This window comes from Fundulus heteroclitus, chromosome 15 (assembly GCF_011125445.2).
Source record: "Fundulus heteroclitus isolate FHET01 chromosome 15, MU-UCD_Fhet_4.1, whole genome shotgun sequence".
Lineage (NCBI taxonomy): Eukaryota > Metazoa > Chordata > Actinopteri > Cyprinodontiformes > Fundulidae > Fundulus > Fundulus heteroclitus.
In genome coordinates this window covers 13,979,807-13,998,285 of record NC_046375.1, presented here as the reverse complement: position 1 = coordinate 13,998,285, position 18,479 = coordinate 13,979,807, and the positions used below count along the sequence as shown (strand labels likewise).

Below are 18,479 nucleotides of genomic sequence, written 5' to 3'. Positions count from 1 at the left end.
ATTGTTTTTGGCAGGGACAGCTCTCTCTGAAAGGATCTAAATGCCAAATTAGCCCAAACCATGTGTGCTTATGTGCTGAGTGACATCTGTTGCTGCCTTCCCGCCTGCAGCAAAGATTTCAGCTGGAAGTTCGGGCCTGCAAAGGAAGGGACAACCTCTGCACTGTCTGAGCTGCTCGCGTCCAGGACCCTCCAGCCTTATGAAATCCGTCTGTTTGCTGGCTCAGTTCTGCTTTATTAACTCTAAATGTCTCCCCTAAAATTTGTCATCTATGTTAGGAGCGACTGTGACGCACAGTCCGCCCTGACCTCCACTCAGATGCGCGGCATAAATCACCGAGGAACCAAATTAGAATCTAAAAATAAGGAACAGAGAGGGGTATTTTCGTGAGCCTCTAATAACTCAGCTGCTTGTTCTAGGTGGAACAGTTGAGCTGGCATCCTGCTAAACCCAACGGAGCCTCAGATAATGGTGTGGATAAAATCTGACACAAATTAAAAAGAACAACAAAGAATGGCTCCGCTGATCACTTATTCCTTTAAGACGTTCTGAAATGCGCCGTTTTGTTGCACTGTGAAAAGCAGAGAACAGCAGAAAGTTCAAGATCGTTTGGGGTTTGATGTTGCAGGTTTTTGTTCACTGCTGGCCAATAAATCCATAGATGCATTAATGAAACTGGATCAGCAATGTGAAATTCTGCAACCCATCAATGCAATAAAGGCTTTTGCTAAAGATAAAATCAAGTCCAGTGTAAGGTACAAGCAGACTTTGCAGCTACTGACTACAATGGCTGTCTCCCAACCTGGTGACTGCAAGAAAACTTAGATTCAGCCAAGACAGGTTTTCAAATGCACCATTTCTATGGAAAACCTTCAAAGTTTAAATATTATTGGAACATTTGGAGCTTAAAAGTGAAATAATAATTTCCATTGCTTGGACCATCTGGGGCACTCAAAAAAACCTTGCACTGCCTCTGGATAAAAGGAAATTAAATGATTTACGGTTAAAATTTGTTTACAGCTGACTTTAGTTGCCAGCAGTGGTAGAAAGCATCGTGACAAGTCATTTTAAACCATTGCAGCAACTTTCTGAAAGATACAGGAGCTTTTTTTATGTTGTTGTGGCTTTATTTTTATTTATTTTTACCTGTTTCATGTTTCTGCTACTGACTAAAATTTAAACTGCATGAAAGCTTGAGGAGGAATAAAATCGGCGTGACCTGTATCTGTAATAAACCTCGGATGCCATTTTTATGCAGTTTGATGACGACTGCATGCTTTCCTTTACAAGTAACTGCTGCTAAGACAAGAGCAAAAGTGATTTGACGTACTTCTGTTGTAGTACTTCTAAGGTACTATCATCAGTTATCAGTCTGCTGATTAGATCATTACTTTTCACATTCTCACTTTTGACATAACTATGATAAAAATAAAGTTAGCAGGCAAATTTGTGCCAGGGCAAAAAAAAAAAAAAAACCCAGTCAAGAAGTTTTAAGTCCGATCCCTTAGATCAGCTGATGGGCTGTTCCTGACAGTCCCTAAAACCAGGCTGAAGCTCAGTGGTGACAGAATATTTTCTGTCGCTGCTCTCTATGGAATAACTTACCCTTAAGTATCAGACAGGCCTCTTCTTTTCCTGTTTTTAAATCTTTTTTAAAAACACACTTTTTGTTCTTGGCTTTTAACACACCGTGGCCTTGTCTTATGGCGCATTAAAACACTCCTGCTGAGAACGTGGGTTTTGGCTTTTGATGTTGTGTCTATGTTTTGTATGCTTTTAGCTTATTTTTAACGTATTCTTGTCCTAATGAACAGCAATTTGGCCACCCCTGTGTTTGTAAAAAAATTGTGCAATAGAAATAAAGCTGGCTGATTGGTTGGTTGGTTGATTGATTGATTGATTGATTGATTGATTGATTGATTGATTGGTTGATTGATTGATTAATTGATTGATTGACAGTGAAATAAAGCTCTTTCCAGATAATTGGCATGTATCTGATCAGCCTGAACATGCAATGGGAACTATCAACACAAAAAAATGAAAAGACTGCAAAACATCAGTGTCATTGCCAAATCCTTTGGCCAGGACTCCACAAGATCCACAAGAGGGCTCTCTTTTGTGGGTTAAATGAATGAAATGTAGCCTAAAAAAAAGCTGTCTCCCTTTTATTGTAATTTTCTCCACAATAAAAAGGACAATCAACGTAACACCCCGTCAAATAAAAAGTAAGCCACCAGACTGACTCTTGTCTTTATTGTGCTCATAATATAAAACTCAAGACTGGTTTGACGAGGGAGAAAAACGGCTTCTACGTTTAACTGGAATTTCTTAAACTGCTTAATGAATCTGTGTTCAAAAGAGTTTTGAATTTCTCAGGTTTTATATACTTAAACACACATATACATGTCCTTAGCTAGATAATATAAATGCAAAGCAATTTCTTTTACCAATAGATGTATAAAAATGTGCAAACCTCAGTCTTTTGCGCACGAAGACTGAAGACTTTACGGAAACATTTTCCAGCGTTCTAAAGTAAGGGAAGCGCAAATGTTAAAGTTTTAAAACACAAAAATTACATTAACTCAGATAGTTTCTCAAAGGATTCTTTACTTTTGTGAGCTGCTGGTTACACATTACTTACTTATACGTGATCAAAGTTTATAGACACGAACATTTTATAATCTTGCAGTAAACCACATTCCTTTAACAATTAGAAATATTGCAATCGTGTTATTTGCTCCACACCAAAATATAAATTAGCACATACTTTGAGGCAGATTGAAGGAAATAAATTTAAATATTTTTAAAATGTTTTTTATTTATTTGCTAGGAGAACATGATATTATCCCTGTTAACTATTAGCAGGGATAATCCAGTGTTAAATAGGGCCTTAAGCAGAATGTGATTTGTGAGCCCCCCTGCAGAGAAGACTATCACCCAGCAGCCAAAACATTTAATTTCCCCCATTGTATAATCAATTAAACAAAGAGCATTCGGGGTTAAGTGTTTCTAAATGTAAACTGTAGCTAAGTCATGGGTTGTTTCTTAAGGGTTGGGTCATTTGTTTTTACAGTCATATCTGCATATGTGGCAAATTATCAGTTAGCTGCTGAATTTAATTGCAAGAAGATACTTTGTGAATGAAATGTGACTCTGGCTGACTTAAAAGCTAAAGAAATCAATGCACTTCAGCACACTTTGTTCATTAAGATGTAAACGTGTATATTCTTCTCAGTTTCAAATATTTTTTTGTTTTATAATGACTTTAAATGAAAAATATGTCCATTTTTTTACTTTTTTTTTTTTAAACAAAGGAGCAAAAAGGTCAACATACTCTTTGATTAAACCTGAAGTCAAAACAAAGGTAGGTGCTATCAAAAGAAAAATATACTGCTTACTCAATTGAAATGAAAAACAAAACATAAAAAATTATCTGCAGTAGTAACCAAACTAAAAATTGTTTATATTTAACATAAAAGCAATTGCTATGTTCTACACAATTGTGAGGTATTATTTTGCTCTTGAAGGCCCCCTGATGGCCTTGGGGCTGTAAGCAGCAGCCTGGGTTCTTTTGTACTTGGGGCCGGCCCTGCATGCCACCTCAAGGAAACGTACACAACGAGCTCAAAATAAAAATGTTATTCTATTGGTCTGTAAGTGTACTTTAAATCAACTGTAGTTTAGAAGGTACTCTATCATTTTCTGGCTTGGAAAAGGGTAGATTTCCTTCTCCGGGTCGGGGAAGATGTCCAGCCCCAAGTGGAGGAGTTTAAGTATCTCAGGGACTTGTTCACGAATGAGGGGAAGATGGAGCGAGAGTTTAAAAGGCGGATTGGTGCTGCATCTGCCATGAAGCAGACGCTGTACCAGTCTCCACCTCGATAGGAGCCAGGTTAGGTGGCTCGGGCATCTGGTTAGGATGCCTCCTGGACGTCTCCCTGGTGAGGTGTTCCGGGCACGTCCCAGAGGGAGACCCAGGACATGCTGGGGGGACTGTGTTTCTTAGCTGGCCTGGGAACTCCTTGGGATCCCCCAGGGGAGCTGGCCCAAGTAGCTACCCTACTTTGGCTGCTACCTGGATAAGTGGGGAAAAAAGAAGTAGAAGTAGTTAAAATTGCCATCAATCTGAGTAGCAATCATTGAATTATGCTTCAGATGCCAGCCGCTATGTTGGTGTTGCATACATTTAACTGATCATATTCATGATTAATTTAAGTCCCTACAGCTACATTTATTTCAGGTTTGGCTGATTTAGATGTAATTACGTCTTAATGGCTCTGATAATAAATCACCTTTTTAAAAGCCCAGTTAATTCAGCCAATATATACAAAACCAGTAATATATAACATTTGTAATTTTTGTTTGTTTGTTTGTTTGTTTAGGTGGAAAGCAGCAGCTGGGTGAGACCTGTTTTAGACATGGCGCCGATCTCCTGTCGGATAATGAACTGCGTGGTGGATCGTTTCTACTTTCCGTCTCTTACAGCGGCGGCCATGTGTTGATGATGCGTTTGTGTGTCTCCGCCTGAGCTCGTCTGCAGCTCTCCGTTTCTGTTTCAGTGTCTCTCTCTCTCTCTGTCTCTGTCTCTCTCTCTCTGTGTTGTGTGTTTTCTGGTTGCCATGGGTGGAGCCAACACAGCAGCGCGTCTCTGGGGCCTCCTCTCGCATTATTTTCATCCATGCTTACGTCTGGGAACCGAGTGTTCCGCATTCCTGAGCCTCTCGCTCGGTACTTAAAGCGGGCTGATGCAACGATCTCCGCTCAGTCCTAAAAGCTGCCTGACTCTTGACTCAAGTCGCCGAGCCGTTTGTTCGCACACTGCGGGATTTTTTTTTATTTTTTTTAAATTTATTTTTATTTTCTTCCTGATTTGGACGCGAAACAGGCAAGTTTGTGTTTTAACTGTGTGCTTTTTTTTTTTTTTTTTTTTTTTTTTTTTTTTATATTTGCATAGTTCGTACTTTCTGTGCACCGCGTCGTAAGGGGTTTTATAACGCGCTCAGTTTACTTTACGCGAGGCCGCGTGCGGCATTTGCTGCTGGGGTTATTTGCACATCGGGTCTTTGCACTCGTTCTTAGCGAGAAAAGCGCTCGGTGCTTTGAAGGGCTGTAAAGTTTTCCGTCCGCCCGCTGCCACAGACACGGAGACCCGTCGGGGACGTCGTTGTTGTTCCAGCTGTCGTGGCAACTGCCGCCCTTTTACAGCTCGATATCTGGCCTCTGTCTGGAGAGAGTTTCATCTTCCATCATCTGTAGTGTCCGCCAGCCTGTTGATTACTGTTTCGTAACGCCATTATGCACGCACACACGCACACACAGAGCAGGTTGTGAAGGAGTTTCCCCTCTAGCTTAGCCAGACTGCTGCAGCAGCCAGACTGCTGCACAGGAGCAGAGGCGGGTTTGAGCGACTGGGGGGCCCCGGGCACTCTAATAGGGGGCCCTTACAAAGACAAACGCTTCAGTTTATTAGTTTGTTGTCAGTCTCCAATGCATTCATTTACGTTATGTTTTTTTTAATTATTATTATTATTGTTACCTATTGAGCAGCAGCAATCTGGCATTCACCTGGGACATTCAGCAGAACTTTGGGCGCCTACCAAGGATGGTTTTAGCCAATCACTGTATTAAATGAAAACATTGCATGCAGCAGGCGCCATGAGAAGCCACAATAAGTTCAAGGTCAAGGGACTTCTCCTTGTTCTTCTTTCAAAGAAGAAATCACAGCTTCGGACAAAAACAGATGTGATAGCAGAAGCTACGCAGGCGTCCTCCTGCGCTGCCATGTTTACGTTGCTGCGGCTGTGGGCTCGGCAGCTCTTGCTTATTGTCCCAGCTGTATGTCCCGCCTTAAGCCATAATACTGCAACGTGATTGGCCCGAACCGTTTTTGGTTCGGTCCTGAACGGTTGAGGCGGGATTGGGACAAGATGGATTCTCGTGTGTTTGTGAATGCGCAAATTAAAGAAATTTAAAATGCATTTAAATGCATGGACCCAATTTAGCTGTTTGTTGATTTTATGGTCAGGGGTCTGCAACCTGTTCTTCCAGAGGCCCTTAGGTGTGGCTCCTAATAATGATAATTCAACTCAGTAGTGCTTTTGGTATAAACGGACTAGGAAAGCCTCTGTGAAGTATGTGCAAATAAGTTTCGACAACCTTCCATATTTATGGTAAAGAGTGATGTTTTTTCTTTTTATTTGAAATCCCAAAAAGGTAATAAAATTGTGGCTTTAAGGCTACATCCACACAAAGCCAAATGCTGGGTCCGCAAAGAAAAGTTTGCGAGTAAAGATGAAACCGCAGTAAGCCGGAGGCGCTGCAGTTGGCGCTGTAATACCTATGCCACGCCAGTGTGGGGCGCGGTGACGCTGCTGCAGAAGTAAAAAAGGAAGAAGAGTAGAGCGAAAACGATGAACGCAGGAGAGAGGGTCGAGGCTTTTGTGAGGGAAGAGCAAAATGTGTTGGTGTAAAACCCACAATAGACTGAAAAGCCTGAGAAACAGAACCGCCACTCAGAAGTCCGTCATTGTTGTTTGTGTTGGCACATGCGTGTTAAGGGACAGGGGATGTTAGCGCATGCTAACCAACATAGACCGTTGGTTAGCATGCGCTAACATTCCAGTTTGTAGCTGGTTACTCCAGACGGGAAGCCCCTAAGGACCAGAACAAAAAGTTAACAAAGCATGCAAAAATGTCAGAAATCACAAACCCAAGACTTTCCTTGATGCTGTATGAATTAAGTATTGAATTATAACACAGTGCAATGTTGCAATTGCAAAGGGCTTCTTGGGTGCGATAATGGATTGGACACTACATTCTAGGAGTCATGCATTCACGCTCTGGATGTTGATAATATATATTTGGCCAGTTGCGAAGACTCCGACTGACCTTTTTGGACCCACCCAGAGGCGGTTCTAGACAGGGGCCAACAGGGGCCAGTGCCCCTGAACAGGCCTGAACTGTTCCTGGCCCCTGTTATGGCCCCTGTACTAAAGACATGGTATTAAATTTCTCAGGATGATAAATGCTGACAAAGATACCGTGACCGACTGGTCATTTGGATCAGTTGTATTTTTTTACATTTATGGTTTTACCCGATAATAAAATAACAATAAATTAAAAATAAATATACAAAAATAACAATAATTAAAAAATTAGGCTGTTATAGGTTAAGCTCCCGCCGTATTGAGAAAAGATCAGGGGTCTGCAACCTGCAGTTCCAGAGCCACAATTGGCTCTTTGGCTTACTTAATATATTAAACGACGAAATGTTGATGCATCGGAGGCTGGTGATGCACCTAACCAAAGAAAGAAATAAAATCTGGTTTTATTCCAGAAGAACATTTGTATGCAGAATTAACTGTTTATGTCTAATTTTGGATCTTTTATTGACCTCCGGGCTTCAGTGTGATTTTAGAGACTGTCTGGGGTTCCCCTTTTTCACAACCTTTTTCTTATTCTGCTTCTTCTCACCCTCTAACTTGCATTTTGTACCCATAAACAATCAGTTTCCCACCCACGTGCTAAAACCCACTGCTTATTAGTACGCGCCTCCTGGACGAACACCCTCAAAGCTCTCGCATATTTAAACCTGAAAACTGTGTTACACCTGTGCGCCTTGCAGCAACAGTTTAGCGAGAGTGTAAACAAATTGCTTGCAGGTTTCTGTTCGTTTCACCGTCGAGAGAAATCGCTGATCTGCACTTTCAGCTTTTGTGACAAATATCCTCTCCACTCCTGCAGGGCGTCCAAGCGCGGTTCATCATTGACAGAAGACGACTGAGAAGTTGCCTCTGAGTAAGTGTCGATCGCTTTAAAAATCATTATTTCTTTCTTTCTGTTTGTTTGTTTTGTTTTGGTTGTGCCAGCTACGCTCCCGGGAGTTTAACCCGCTCCGCTGCACACAGACACACACACACACCACACACACACACACACACGCCTTAGCGCGGCCGACTTGGAACATGACGGATGGAAATGAGGTGTGAAGTCTCGGCCCGAGGACGTGAGCTCAGATTGCCCGATCCGCCGAGTCCTTGCTTTGTCTTTTTCACGGCGCGCAAGTTTCATCCTGCCGAACGCCACATGGCACGCTGCGCTTCCTGGCCAGCGCCTCCGCACTCAGTGGCCCCCAAGGTCAAAAGGCCGCGTGCGCGCCGCTAAACAGGGTTTGTTGCGGTGGTTTCATCCCTGCCTGCTTGTACTAATCTACACGCCTCACTGGGGAAACTATTTGCATGCTTTTTATATATCTGCTTCCTCTGTGCATACTGGTGTGTGCGTGCGGCGGAGGGTTTAAATGCCCCAACTCCTGCTCGGACACATCCGTGAGATGGTTTCCTCGTAAGTGGAACACTGCGGTGGATTAATGGAAAAGGACTGGCGAGCCGACGAGAGGCACGGGTACCGGCGTTGGGAGGGAGGGGGGTATCGGAGGCTGGACGTGGGCGCACTGAGTTTATTTTAAGTAGAAATGCCTTCCAGTGCGTCTCCGGAGAGGTAGGATTGCCGGGCTGCGCTCCAGCTCACTGAATAGACGGCAGACGCATTGCAGGCGAGCGAGCCAACTATGCAACAGCTCGGCGGTACCAATACTGCTGGGGGAGAGGCTGTCCGCTGCTGCGGGTATCACATTATCAGTATTAGCCCCTCGTAAGCCTTTCCACATGGTTTATAAAAACAGCGCGCCAGATGAACGCCCAAATGTCTAAAAGGTGGAACCGAGAAAGGCCCGTGTTTAAAGAAAAACGTCTCCCTTTTTTTTTCATAGTTATGATTTCCAGAGTTCTTGGATTTCCTTTGGAACAGCAGCCAGTTTTCTTCTGTTTGGACCAAAAAAAAAAAAAAAAAGAAGCACTCTTCTTTGACCCTGATCTTTTGCTCCTGGTCTCCTAGAGACGGCAGCGCCGCACAAGCGTCTGCTCGCCACGCCGCCGATGAGGAAACAAAGTAGGGACGAGCGCTGAGCTGACAACCGGCTGTTGCGCAACACCGGTGGTTGCTCCGGCAGGCTGCATTAAATCTAATTTTCTGAACGTGCTTGTCAGGGATTGCTCAGAGCTGGCAGAAGATTGGCCACAGAAGCCAGCTCTATATGGTGTAAAGAGCTTTTGTCTGCCTGTTTTTTTTTTTTATTTTGATTAATTTAATCCCTGTCTGAGCCAAGCTAAAGCCTCGCTGCCGTGCACTTGATGTACAACGTTGGGAACAAAAATCCCCCCCTCCCACCAAATCCTAACATTATTATAAGTCAAGCGGGACCACCCAGATGCACAATGGAGACGTGTGTCTGAAGGGACGAAGCAAGCCAAGAGGCTTCCAGACAATGATCACACATGTAGGGGGAGAAAAAAAAAAAAACATTTTTGAGTTCAGTTCTGCAGGAGGGCTTCGTGCACTTAGTCCGGCGTCATCAACAAACACAGCAGTTTCAACGTAAACTTGGAATAGCTCTGCGCAGTCGGGATTTTTTAAAGCTTGCTTCTGCTGGCGGGTTTGAAAATATATTAATAAAAGAAATGAAACCTGCAATGAAATCACTTCCACTTCCAGTCAGCTTTGAGTTTTTACTGTTAAGCCCCCCCCCCCCCCCCTCCTCACCGCCCGCGTCCGCAGCGAAGACGGAGCCGTGAGCTGCAGACGGGTCGCTGCCGCACATCTGGGCTCTCTGCGCCAGATCCCCTGGTTCTCCCGGAGGATTGCGAAAGCCCAACGCGAGCACCAAGGCCCGTCTGAGTGGCGTAATGACGAGCGCCAGGACCTTGGCCTGGAGATTGAGTTAGTGTGCCTTGGCTGCCGATTCCCTTCTCCCCCGCTCCTATTGGCGTAAAGCTGGAGTTTCAAAAGTTTACGCTTCTCCTGACGTTTGTATTTCTACTTTTACCACTGGCTTAAAGTACAAGGTTTTAACTTAAACGTTCAGAAACCCAAACCCACCGATGCCGAACGTTTCTAATGAGTAAAGAGAACGCCCCCCCCGGTCATGCCTCTGGCTGCACGTAAAGGCCCCGAATTCCTCTGCCCCGCTAATTGCTTTCAGGAAATGGACGCGTTAAGTAAAGCCGAAGACAGATAAATAATGTGAGCAGACAAAACCAGCGAACTGCACCCCTCGGGCCAGTCGACACTGTGTGCGCGCTTCACACACAGCTACCTCCTGTTAACTCAGATCACATGGATTCCTCTTGGGCTGAAGGCCAGAGTTTACATTTCCACTCCCCGAGCCCTTAGCTGCAGCTCGTACCCTATTTTTTCCCTTTTTAAAAAAAAAAAAAACGGCTTCATTTTCTAGGTGTCTTTGTTCTAGGCTAGTGTGGGCCCAAAAAAAAAAAAAAAAAAGTGTGGCGCTGGCTTGTTCTGCTTCACTGCAGAAGCACAAGTAACGCTGTTGCATCATCAAACACTGACCGCTAATCTTTAGCTGCGAGCCGGCAGTCGGAAACGGCGCAGAAATACCCCTCTTTTGAAAAATCTAGAGTTCGCGTTGACTCACGCCTCAGGGCTGTAATTAAGCCCTGCAGGGCACGCATCAGCAAACTTTCCCCCCTTGTCCTACAGATGAGGCGTCTGCAGGGTTTCATGTCTCGAGGCTTGAACGGCTGCCGGGTTTGCGAGGGGGATTTTCGCACCCTGGCTTGAGACGAAGCAGGTTAGAAGCAGCAAAGTTTCTGCTCAGGTCCAAAAAAAAATAATAAAAAAAATCCTAAGAAGCACAAGAGCCCTTTAAGTGTCGCAGAGTAGCGTTAGCTTTTCAGGAAACCTGTGCGTCTTGTAACAGGTTGCCGTCTTTGTTTTGGCTGCTGACAGATCTAAACCTAGATGGCTTTGATTTTTCTCATTTGTTTCCAGGAAGGCCAATAGTTTTGTGTACTTTTACATGCTGACGGCTTTTACCTGCAAGTTTGGACAAGCGTTGAACAAGTAATGAGGGCTTTCGGCGCAGAACGCCTTTCAAGAACAGGATGCTGCATTAAATGGGGTTAAATGGACGTTAAATTCGATTACTCTGAAATGTTGTTTTTATTTTACACAGTTTTTAATTTGCCGTCCGTTTATACTTTGCGCTTTTACTGTTCGGCTCTGAAAGTGAGATGCTTGATCACTCCTGTCTGTGTTGGCGTGAGTTTAGATCATCTTCTTATAACTGTAGCACACTTAATGGGAGGGGGGGGGATGCCCTGAGAAATCGCCATTTGACCAAAATCAGCTCAATTGTTGCTCCATTCTTTCCTGGTCTGGAAATTTGCTCATTGCAGTATCAGTGAGGTGTTTTTTTTTTTTTTTTAGAAAGGAAAGGAAAGCACAGAGTTGTAAGAAGCTACATGACAGAAAACTGGATTTTTTATTTTTTTTTACTCGTCACCAGATGTCAGGTTTATCCTGGCAGTGAGAGAGCGAGACTTGCAGGAAGCCAGAACAGAGAACGGTCATCGTCTTAAACCACTAAAACCCAGTTTCACAGTTACTGCTGTGACATCAACTCTGTTTTTCTAATCTAAACAAAAACTGACCGCTCTGGGGAGAAAGGTTATATGAAAAAAAAAAAATCGTCTTTTATAATAAATCTAAAAGGGAAATTGGTATCAGCTGTTAAAAGGCTTCGCAAAAGCCTGAGATGGGAGGTCGGCCACTAAAATCTGATTGGTGCGTCTCTAGCTAACGATCAGAGATTAGCGCAGCCGTGTCTAAACCCTCAGGCACCTTCTGAGTTCTTCTTTTGGTCAAACATAGAAACTGCAGCACATGTATCTCATCGGCCTCGACCACTTCCCCTTGTTCTTCGACATCCGGTGTGCAGGATGAGAAATCCTTGAACACGTGCCGCTTCATCTCTCCCGTTCGGAGGGAAGGGGTGCGAGGACTTTAAGTGCAAAAAAAAATGAATCGTGGGACACTGGCTCTGATTTCTACAGTCGTAACGAACCGTGGGAGGAAATGTCAAGGACCTGTGTTGTTTGCGATGCATTTACCTACGCTTCAGCCTGAAATCCTTCAGCGCCGTCTTGCCTCCATATTGATTCCCTTGTTTGGTCTCCGTCATGCATTACGGTCTGTGAAGCCAGACTTAGCCTGTAAGCAGGGTGGAGCACATCAGAACAGAGTTACATAACCCTGGGTTTTTTATGACCTCCTTTACTGCCTTTGTAACAGACTGAGTTTTTTTTTTTTTTTCTGTAGCCAAACCGAGGGAGGAATAAAAGAGGAGCGAAACAACAACAACAAAAAGAATCCGGCTTTCAATCCAGTCAGTGAGTCCGTCGGATAGTAAACCCACCCGCAGAGTCAGCTGTTTTTTTTGCAGCGCCTCACAATACGTGCCTTTGTTGGTTTCACATGAGAGGGTCTTTGTTCGGTCGGAGGCGAACCTGTGGAGGTTCAGCTGCAGCCGAGAGTCCAGGAAGCCGATGTGAATAAAGCTATTAATCTCAAACTTCCAGGGCCGCCGTAGCGCTCCCTTTAACTCTCGTCGCGGCTTCCCTCGCTAAATCTCGTGTCTGTCGGCTCGCTCGAGTTGCTCAAGCAAGGTGTTTTCTGTGTGAGACGAATCCGTCCCTGCCCTTGTTTTTCCCTCCCCTCCCAGATCGCAGGGCCGAGTCGCTCCATCTTCCACCGCGCTCATCTGTTTTTTATTTGGCCGTCAGAGGTTTTTCCAACTCAACTCAGCTCGACCTCAGGGCAATTAGAGAGACGGCTTAATTCTCCAGCCTCTTCCTTTTATTCATTGCGCCCCCGTGTCCCTCATTCCTCCCTGATCGCGTTAAAGATGGCTGCGGTCAAACCGTCCAAAACTAGCCTGAATCATTGGAAGACGGGTGGGGACTGAATGGGCCGGCTCCTGCTTTTGATCGTACGTGACTCCCTCCTAAAAAAAAAAAAAACAACAACAACAAAAAAAAAAACGGACACAGGCGTCCAAGAGCGATAAAGGGATCTGAGCCATCGGCGATTTTGTTTACGCAGTCACAGCAAAAGGCTTCCCTCTGCATGCTGAACTACAGCGATGAGTGTGTCGCCCGCTGACAGCGTTCAAACGCTTCACCAGCTGCTGACTAAGACGACAGCGCAGCTTCCGAAGCCGTCGACGTTTGTCTGCATTCTTGGAAACGGCAAACCCACGTGCAGAGAGACATGCGATGAGAAAACGGTTTTCCTCTCTCTGGCACCAGCGGCCTCCTTTTATTTGACAGCGGGCTGACGGGAAACGCGGGTTGAGGGGAGGCGTGCCAGCAAAGGTCCGCGGGCCGGGACACGGGCGAGCCAGACGATTGCAAATGATTTTTGCAAACATGCATTTCGTCGTTTCTGCCGGTGTAGACAGACGGACGTTAATACGCGTTTGATAGCGAACGACGCCCCTAATCTTTGTATTTTTTCCCCCCACAGCGACGGCTTTGGCCGGGTTGGACATGATGCCGGGACAGATCCCTGACCCTTCGCTGGCGGCAGGCTCCCTGCCCAGCCTGGGCCCGCTGGCGGGCATCTCGGCCACCACCCTCACCGACCAGCTGAAGCTGGCGGACTTCCACCAGCTGGGCACCATGCTGTCGCCGCTGCATTTCCTCGGTAGGCTGGGGAAGAGGCCGCTGGCCATCAAGACGGAGGTGAGGGAAACGCGTAGGGGCACACACAGAAGCGGGCGCCGCGCGCCACACACACACGCAGGTAGTGACCGTCCCCCCGTGTGCTTGTTCGCAGATGGACGAGGACGAGGAGAGAAGGAAACGGAGACGAGAGAAAAACAAGGTAGCAGCAGCGCGGTGCCGAAACAAAAAGAAGGAACGCACCGACTTCCTCCAAAGGGTGGGTTCATGACTCAGCAGCACGTACCGAGAGGCGGCGGAGAAGTCAGGGCCGACAACGAGCTGACTTGATGTTTCGCGAAGCTTCGCTGTTAGTCTAGAGCAGAGTCATCACCGCTGCGCCTGGACATGTCGAATGTTTTATTTCGATATTCAGACACAAACTCGGGAACAATCAGACGTAAACTCACAAAAAAGTTTTGTGAAGAAGGAGTAAAGAGAGAGCAGGCAGAAAACGGACGTCTAAATAAGCGGTTCCTACTCATTTACAACAGAGTCGATACAGATTTCTATCTTTCTTCAAAACATATTTGAAGAGCAGAACTCCAAATAAACAGCCTACCACATCGCTTTCAAAACACCATTATTACATAACGTCATAATAACTTCTATTTTTTTCCTCACGAGGTTTCTTAAATCACATAACACGACAAAAGAAACTGCAGTTCTTCAAATATCTGACAAATGTCGTAATATAAATTAAAAAGGTTTAGGGCCCAATTATGAACCTTGTGAGACTTTGATCTGCTGTTTGATTGTTAAACTGAGTTAAACAGCTCCTCAACCAATCATGACAAAAAGCCCTCTTATGCCAGCGTGTAATTTTAATTATTAATCATTTATAGTGTCAAACGTTTTTTTAATCTCTAAAAAATCCTTCTGTACATTGGTTTCTATTTCCGTTGTTTCAAGTATCGCAAACGACGGCGATCTGTTTTCTCTAAATCCATAATTAGCCCCACATCCATAAATCGCTGCTGCATCTTTATCCTGAAATTTAGTGCAATTTAATGTGATTTTTCAAGCTGTATGCAAACGAAATTTCGTTCTGTACGCACTTTGTGCATACAAAATGACAAATAAAGCTGTCTAAAGTCTCTAAATCCATAATCATTTTTACTATATACCGGTATATATTTGTTATTTTATAAAATGACATTCTTGTACAAACCATTTTCAGGCAAGTTAGAAAATAGTTGAAGCAATGACACGTGTATATGCAAAGTAACGTTTCACCATATATGAAAAATAAATAGCCAGTTAAATTTTTTTTTGGAAACTTTTTTTTTTATCAGGCAGTAAATAAGAAAATAATATGCTTTGCCTTACAATTCTTGTAGCTTCATTTCCACTTGTTCAGGGGCGGTTCTAGACCAAATTTACCAGGGAGGCCAAGGTGGGGCCAGTGTTTTTTCACAGGGGCACAGAACAAAAAACAATATAATAATAATATAATGTAGTAACATTAAGTGAGCCATATGTGGCTCTGGAACTGCAGGTTTAAGACCCCTGATCTAGCAGTTAAAACTTTGCCCTCAGCTCATAAGCTAAACATGAAACATCTTAAGTTTTAAATTCTTTTTAGAGTAAAACTGTATGTATGTAAATAATATTGGTCAAAGTGACCAGTTATGGTGTCTTTGCCATTGCAAATAATTATGAGAAGTGCATTTATTATCATGTCTTTAGTACAGGGGCCATAACAGGGGCCAGAACCATTTCTACAGGGGCATGGGCCCCTGTTGGCCCCTGTCTAGAACCGCCCCTGCACTTGTTGCCTCTGAAAGAAGCGTGAGTTTCTTTAGCTACTAGTCCTGCTTCCACCCTAATCTAAAAAGCCCCCGGCGTCTCTCTCCAGGAATCGGAGCGTCTGGAATCGGTCAACTCGGAGCTGAAGGCCCAGATCGAGGAGCTCCGTCTGGAGAGGCAGCAGCTGATGGTGATGCTCAACCTCCACAGGCCCACCTGCATAGTGCGGACCGACAGCGTGAAGACCCCCGAGAGCGAGACCAACCCGCTGCTGGAGGAGCTGTCCGCCGAGACCAAGTGAAACGGCGGCCGAGAGGAGGGCCCAGAAGGTCCTGAACGCCGAACGAAAAACCTGACTGGCAGAACTTTTCTGAAAGAGCACTCGAGCTCCAGGCCGGAGACTTTTGCCCAAAGAGCTGAGGTTGTGGGGCGTCCTCGGCGCTGCTGCATGGAGCTGGTTCTGTCCAGCCGGGATGACTGGAAACACCCACTGTGCCTGCCACGTTGTTACTTCATCCATCTCTCCTCACAGGGGACCAATGGAAGCAAGAGACGATTGCTGGAGAAAAGCCCTGAGGATTTCACACTAACCGCAACATGGTGCTCTGGTACCAAAGCCCTGGGTAGACCTAGGAGTTCTGCAGTCTTCCTATGTATCCAAGTCATATTACACAGGTGTAGAGCTTTTAGGTTTATAACGCCCAGTATAAATACAACAGTGGGAGTTTATTTTTTTTTATTTTATTTAGTGTTTTATACCCTGCCGGGACGACGGCAGGCACCGGTTGATCCGAGTCGAGGTGGCGCTGGCGTCATGAAAAGCACATATTCACAAATTGTTTACACACTTATTTTTTAGACTTGTGTTTTCATTATTGTACTTGTTTTTATACGGCTTTGTATACGTTGAACATATGAAGTGCTTGTTAATCACTTGACGTGATTTTTCTTCTTTTTTTTTTCTTTGTCTTCTTCCATCTTTCCTAATCCGCCCCACGTCGGGCAGCTGCGAAAAGAAGCAGCTGAGCGTCTGCTCTGCACCTCTATCTATGTACGAACCTGCATATCCTGGATAGATTAAAGTTTATTTTCGAACTAAAAGGAAGCACGTGCCATTGTTGTGTTATTTTTTTTTTATTCTATTATGCTTCAGCTATGCATCCCTTCCAGGTTTTCTCCAGAGACTGGCAGTCGTGACACCATGGCTATCAAACATCAAAAGTTGGGCAATCACGTTTTTTTCCCCCACGAAGGCTTTTTGCCAGAATCGAGTCTTTACTTTCATTTGCACAACTCTTGAGAAGGACGCCCCGTGTTTTCATTTCCTTCCCTCTTTTGATGGCTCATTTTGTATTCCTGGATCGGCACCGAAAACGTCTCGAATGTGCAGACATAACAGACACTTGACCGACTAGGATCGCCTATCGCTGCCAGTCACTGATTGCCTCCGCCAGATACTTTGAGTAAATCTCCGAGCTGAAAGCTTACACTGAATGGCTCATGTCCAGAATTTCAGACGGCTCTTTATGAGAAACAGATACTATTCAGCTGCAGAAACCATGGCACGGTGCTCAGGAAACCCTCTGAAGATTTGTCAGTGAATAGTTTGTAGCTGTAACCACAAATCCCAGATAAAACCACAATATGCAATGGAAGATAGTGATCCACGGCTGACTCGCATGGGGCGCAAGCTTCTCTAAAGATCGAGCCTACGACATTATGAGCATATGTATTGCGGTGAATCCGTACAGCTACCAGACAACACATCTTCTCCTTGTCATCTTTTGCATCTGCCATCCCTGCCTAAGCATGCTTAGAAAGGGAGCAACATCTCCGATGTTGCTTGCAGGGTTAAAGGCAGGTATGAAAATAAATAAAAGAGGCATTGGAAAGCAGAAACTACGTTAGATGGGAATGGCTAAAAGGATCTACTTTCAAAACTAATTGATTCTCAAACATGGTCTCCGCCAGCAAACTCCCCGCTTTTCAAAACACGGCAATGGAAATCCTTTACGTTAAATAAAACTGAAAACATTAGTCAAACGTTCAAGCAGCTGGAGGCAGAAAGCTGCCCAGCCGTCTATGGAAGTTTTGCTTTTGACGTTGCGGTGCCCTTTGCCCGAGGGTAGCAGATCAAAAACTACACGGAGGAGGTGTGAGGAGTATGTGCTAAATGTTCTGAATCATGTTGCTGCAGCAGGTGTGAAACAGGTCCTGGATGGAGGGTGGGGACAATCCAGCGGCCTTTTCAGCTCCACAACCCTCTAGTCTGTCCGGATCACCACACTAACTCTCCAGACTTCCTTTTTTTTAAAATAAGAGTCAAAGCATTATAGTCAGGTCGTTCTATTTGCATGCGGTGCACATAATGAAATAACACTGCTGACGTCTAGGTAAAGCAACTTTTGTTCAGCACCGGTTCCATTGCTAAATCTATGTTGCTCAGATAGGGTATGATGGGGTTCTTTAAAGTACAGGTCATCATTTTTGTCACCTTTTTTCTTCCTGTAAAGATTTTTAAAAAGCAGCTCGTTAGTTTTGCATCTGAGCCAAATTTAAATCAGGCTCAGTTTAACAACCATTGCTCCCAGTGCGAGACCTTGATCTAAAGTGTGCAATCGTCCAGAAATTTAAAAAAAAGCAGTGCTCTATAGGCTACTTGGTTTATCTAAAAAAAAGAACATTTATATACATATATATGTGTGTGTGTGTGTGTGTGTGTGTGTGTGTGTGAGCTCTTGGAATGATTTTGATTTTATTTCATGGGGCCCAAAAGTCCTGTCTGCAGTCCAAACATCAGCCTGATGGCGAAGAAGAGCATATTGGGACAGAGACTCACGATCAACGTCGCCATCTAGTGGACACTTGCGGCACCTTCACAAAGGAGACCAACCCTATACTAAAGATTTACAATGAAACGGATTACTTTTAAACTTGTTTTTACTTTTCTTTCATGACGACCTTTTGACGACTTTGCAACAGTTAAGGGAATTTTATGTCTTCTTTGGTTTAGATTGTTTTTTTTGAACCGACAATCAAATGACAACTATACAGGAAATACAGCTAAAATGAGTTAAAAGGCCTTATTTGTGTTATTTGTCTACAAACAGAGTGGCTGTGTATTGCCTGTTTTACGTTTAATTTTCTGCC

General features: G+C 44.5%; 1 protein-coding gene across 1 annotated transcript; it reads left to right on the top strand.

Annotated features, from left to right (window-relative positions):
* Window positions 1-4,705: 4,705 nt before the first annotated feature.
* Window positions 4,706-16,434, top strand: LOC105929572 (jun dimerization protein 2). The gene is made up of 5 exons (XM_036147462.1): window positions 4,706-4,885; window positions 7,744-7,797; window positions 13,384-13,601; window positions 13,696-13,800; window positions 15,439-16,434. Exons 3-5 carry the CDS (start codon window positions 13,407-13,409, stop codon window positions 15,628-15,630), a joined length of 492 nt encoding a protein of 163 aa, XP_036003355.1. The 5' UTR covers window positions 4,706-4,885; window positions 7,744-7,797; window positions 13,384-13,406; the 3' UTR covers window positions 15,631-16,434.
* The last annotated feature ends 2,045 nt before the right edge of the window (window positions 16,435-18,479 follow it).